This window comes from Penaeus chinensis, chromosome 42 (genome assembly GCF_019202785.1).
Source record: "Penaeus chinensis breed Huanghai No. 1 chromosome 42, ASM1920278v2, whole genome shotgun sequence".
Lineage (NCBI taxonomy): Eukaryota > Metazoa > Arthropoda > Malacostraca > Decapoda > Penaeidae > Penaeus > Penaeus chinensis.
Window position 1 is genome coordinate 9,002,438 of NC_061860.1, and position 5,000 is coordinate 9,007,437.

At 35.7% G+C, this 5,000-nt stretch overlaps 1 protein-coding gene across 5 annotated transcripts in view; it reads right to left on the reverse strand.

The window, feature by feature from the left end:
- LOC125047814 (serine palmitoyltransferase 2-like) overlaps positions 1-5,000 on the reverse strand; it is a 44,911-nt gene that overhangs the window by 6,923 nt on the left and 32,988 nt on the right. For 3 of the 5 annotated variants that reach the window (XM_047646306.1, XM_047646304.1, XM_047646308.1), the window contains one exon: positions 509-644. In XM_047646306.1, the coding sequence (XP_047502262.1) occupies positions 509-644 (136 nt within the window). Of the gene's footprint in view, positions 1-508; positions 645-1,380; positions 1,517-5,000 lie in introns of all 5 variants that reach the window. The other 2 variants (XM_047646307.1, XM_047646305.1) reach the window with 1 other exon arrangement.

Here is a 5,000-nt window from a genome sequence, read left to right on the forward strand (position 1 = left end):
GTGAGAATTCCTAACATTAGTGTATGCTTTAAGCAAAACTCCAATTAAAAAAATGAGGTAGTAGCTAGGATTTCTAACTTCCGTTCAACTTTAGGCAATGTAAACAATATCTCTACAGCTATCAGGATATTTGAACTACAAACAACTGAACAAGATCTCGTCCCACCAACTGGATATACAGCTTTCATCACATTATCATCCACATTAGAAACCTGTACTATATATTGTACATTCACAAAACACACCAATGTATTAGTATCAAACTTAAAACCATGCAGAGCAGATATTGAATCCATGTGTTGAAAATGCTGGTCCAATACTTTTTTCTCTTTTTTTTCTCCTTCTCTTGACTGAGAAATCCAAATAATCTCTCCAAAGTACCAACATTTGGCAAGGTTCTGTGCATGTAAAATAGCAATGAACTGCACCATTAGTTGAGAAATGAAAGCAACAGTGGCAACCCTACTTTCTCTCATTACATCACATTTCATTGGCCACCTTTACTTACGCAATTTTGGGGATCAGGTACAATAGCATTGGTACGACGGGAGAATCATCATGGCCATAAACAATGAAACCCATCTGTCTCAGCCGCTGGCGGAAATACTTGACATTGCGAGACAGTTGTTGGATGCGCCTGCGACCTAGATTGGAGGATGGGAAATAAATCATGTAATTCAGACCAATCTCCTTGACCCCTTCGTTGTTGTTGTTGTTGTTTTTATAAGGTCTTGGTGGGATGGTCTGGAGTACCTGCCTACTGGAACACTTTCTTTCGAGAGCAGAATGCAGAATGCTTACCTGTAGAAGCTCCGGGAACTGCGTCTGTACACGTTCTAGCAAAAGATCAATCCATTCCCACATTGCAGAGGTTCAAGATGGATGGACAAAGCACAGAATGGACAAGGATAGGCAAAACGGAGGACAGGGGGGAAAGTTAAAGGGACACACCGTGTTCAACGAAATATTTCCCTGAGATTTTTACAGCATTACAAATAATAATAATAATACCCATGAAATAATAATAAATAAAAAAACAATAACAACCGCAAATAAAAATCAACAAATATTATCGTAAGAGTAAGACCATGGAGAGGGATAATCAAGGACTATTTAAATCACAAGATGGACCGGAGGTGAGTTTAAACAAGACAGCAAAAGTGGTCAGAGGCAACTAGGTCAAGATCTACATCATCAGCTTCCAAGAAAAAGGCAGCATCCCCTAGTCTACAAAAAGTAAAAAAGAAATACAAATAAATAAATGAATCAACAAATGATAATAATAATCATGAGAAAGAGAGAGAGAGAGAGAGAGAGAGAGGGAGGTGGAGAGAAGAGCAGCGAGGACCCAAGCCATGGAGAGGTGGTAGAGATACTTACGCTGTGACGGCTGGAAGGTATAGTAACACAGGGACCACTGGGGAATCGTCATTGCCGTACACAATGAACCCCATATGCTTTACTCTCCGACGGAAGTAATGCGTATTTCTAGCAAGCTGATTTAGCCTCCGTTCACCTACGTCAAGTGAAGTACAAGGGTTGAGGGTTAGTAAGATGACAAGATGGCCAGGAACTAGGAAGGACAAGAAACCATGGACAGAGCTCTGCTGAGATAACTCCAATAAAAAAAAAATTAAAAATTAAAATAAAATAAAAAACTAGAGGATGATGAAGTAATCAGGAAAAAAAAAAAAGGGGGGAGGGGAGGGGAGGGGAGGGAAATTATACCTACAACAAAACTTGCAAAGATTTGGGAGGAAGGGATAGTACAAATGACTGATTACAGGTAGGAAAATATTTTTTTTTGTGGGGGAATACTACACATGTAGAAAGTGTACATTGTGTACCCACTACCACTACAATATAGAGACTTTTATAACTTAACTAGAATGTTTCATGCAGATTCAGGGTTGTCTTACTCTACTCAAGACCTCAGTCAAGGAATTTATTCATATCCATGTTTCTTCTAAACAACAAAATGTTCTGCCACAAAAGTTCAGCTCCTACTCTAATTTTTTGTAAGTGAATAGGTAAAAAAAAAACTGAGAATGTATTTGTGAAAAATGTAAATAAGCAATAATACTGAAAAACAATATATAATACTGTAAAATATTGATAACGAGTCTTCAAGACAATAGGCTTCAATATCCATAACTAATAAAGTAATACATTAAGACTCCTATCTTTTTCATTCTTTGCACTATCAACTGAGAAAGGTTACTCATATCAGTGATCCAGTTTAAAATACCTGTATTCAAAAACAATTAAATAATCAAAGCCAAAGTAAGCTATATGCATAATTATACCCAGATAATTATTCAGCTTCATTATATAATCCACAAAATTATTAGTGTAATTTCTATGAAAAATATACAGCTATCATTAACAATTCTGTAAAAATTATCATCAAAGTAGAAATCAGGTTTAACAATCATGAACTTGCAGGTAGCATGAAGTGATTCATACTGGAATTACTTCGTGGTTTGCGTTTATTGTTTATAATTTGATCAACTGCCTTTCTTGTATCTCTAAATATGGATCCCACATGCAAGAAGATTATATTTAAAAAATTTAAAAAAGAAGAAAATTAGAGATGTCCTTTTCTTCATAATCAACAGTGAATGATACTGTACAAATCAAAAGCAATGTCTGAATATCATCAATCGTATTTTGTATTCGTTCCTATCTACTCATCATGTTGACAAATGTGTTGAACAAACACTAAAGAAATAAGCCAACTCTATTATTATTTCTGTATATCATGTGAGCTTTCTAATGGTATTTAATTATACTTATAATTTTGAATATTTATATGTATAGAACAAATTCTCATTGTAAGACTACTGACATGAACACATGAACTTATAAAAAAAAAAAACCACCACCTCATGAATGCATTGCAAATCTGATTACAAGGCAGTGACCTTATCCTCACCCAATGTGTACAATAGCTAAATTGTAATAAACACAGGTAATTCAGCAATTCAAACTGCTTTCTTCAACAGTTCCTCTCATCTCAATACCAACTGCTTTCTAGAGGGAAGCTTCTCAATGTATCTTATCTAATAAGACACCTATTATAGGCCTATGAATCTTTACATCTATCACTAGATAAAAGAATCTAACAGCACTAGGAAATAATCAGAAGAGTACTTGCCGCTGCACTGTAGATGCCAGGAGTGCACATATGCATGTAGAATCCACTATGGTTCTATTATTATAATTTCTTAAAACATAGATGGCTCCACAAGCAATTTGTTACCAAAGAATCAATTACTAGACCTGCCTGATCTCACTTATTGATCCTCTTCTTTGAATTTCAAGGATATTAAAGAAGGGGAGATGGAGGATGTTATGCAGGCTTGGCCATTAACCTGATGCCACTGGGGACAGCATGCATGTACAGGCCATGCCACTGTGAGTATAATTTACTAATTGTCTTTAGACACAGATGCTCTACAAGTATTTAGACACTAATGAGTCAATTGCTGGTATATCCTATCTTATCTGTTTACCCTTTTTTCTGATTTTTGGAAATCTTTTCAATACTGATAGCAGAAGCAGAAGCAGAAGCAGAAGAAGAAGAAAAAGAAAAAGAAAAAGAAAAAAAAAAAAAATATATATGTATGTATGTATGTATGTATGTATGTATGTATGTATGTATGTATGTATGTATGTATGTATGTATGTATGTATGTATGTATGTATGTATATATATATGTATATATATATATATATATATATATATATATATATATATATATATATATATAAAGAAAGATGAATTCAGGTGAAGTCAAAAGGTCAACTAATTGACTACTTAGTGGCTAAGCACTTGTGGAGCCATCTATGTGCAGAGACATTTAACAAAAAAATACATTTTCCCAGCAATTATCAGTTAATTGCTTGATGATTAAGTTTTTGTGGAGCCATCTTTATGTGAAGAGAAATATCAAAACAAAATCATATTGAGCAGAGGACATCCCTGGCAACAGTGGGTAGGATGTAGCAAGATTATTTCTTACTTTGAAAATACTTCAACCATCATCGAAGACCTTTCCTCAAGAAATGAATTCAAATCTATCACATACTACAAATTAATATCACATTCATGAAACCTCTCCATATTTACCTTTATCACCATTCTCCTCTAAACAAAAAAATTACAGAAAAATATCCCAACAGCCCCCACTCACGAGTAAAAGCAAATATGTTCAGACCAAAAAGCATACCACACAAAAACCCATCAATAAGCAACTGTCCCAAATGTACAAGTAAGTCCAAAACACAAAGATAAGCAGTTGTTTCTCTATGCTCCTCTTTCCCCATGAGAACATCACCTTCTTTAACCCACTCGGATCCAGGTGACGTGACTGTTGTGTCATGAAAAAATTGGTTGAATGTGCCGTCAAGAAAAATTCAGCTGAGGGCCAAAGTGAAGAGCAAGACTCGCCATGAGTTCACAAAGATCTTGGAGGGTGATCAGACTCAGTGGGCATCTAGGATGAGGCTTGAATTTTTCCACATATAAACGAGGGTGGAATAGACCATCCATGAGCCATGGCTGGAAGACTGCCGGCTCCAAGGACACTTTTTCTATATCAATTTCCTATCCCTGACCATCTGCTCAAGGAAAAAGAGTCTATTACCATCTTGTTACAGCATGTCAAATGACAAATACAGGCTTTAGAAAATGGCAAGCATGAAAACACTTATACAGAAAATAAGATAATAACATTGAAAAGTGGAGGCCAAGATTCTTAATTGTGCATGAGTGCTTGTGTAGGACTGGCCTACACCACAAACACCAAGGAGAATTGCCACTCATGTAGGCCTAACACCCAGATTTTGGTCTACATGCAGGCTGTGAGGCACCTGAGTCTAACGAGTTAATACCATAATCATTTTGATATTGTGCTTAGCCATATTATCCTTGTTCACCACTCATGGAACCAAGGAAAGACATTAATTAGATAGATCAGAGTTTGTGACTAAACCCA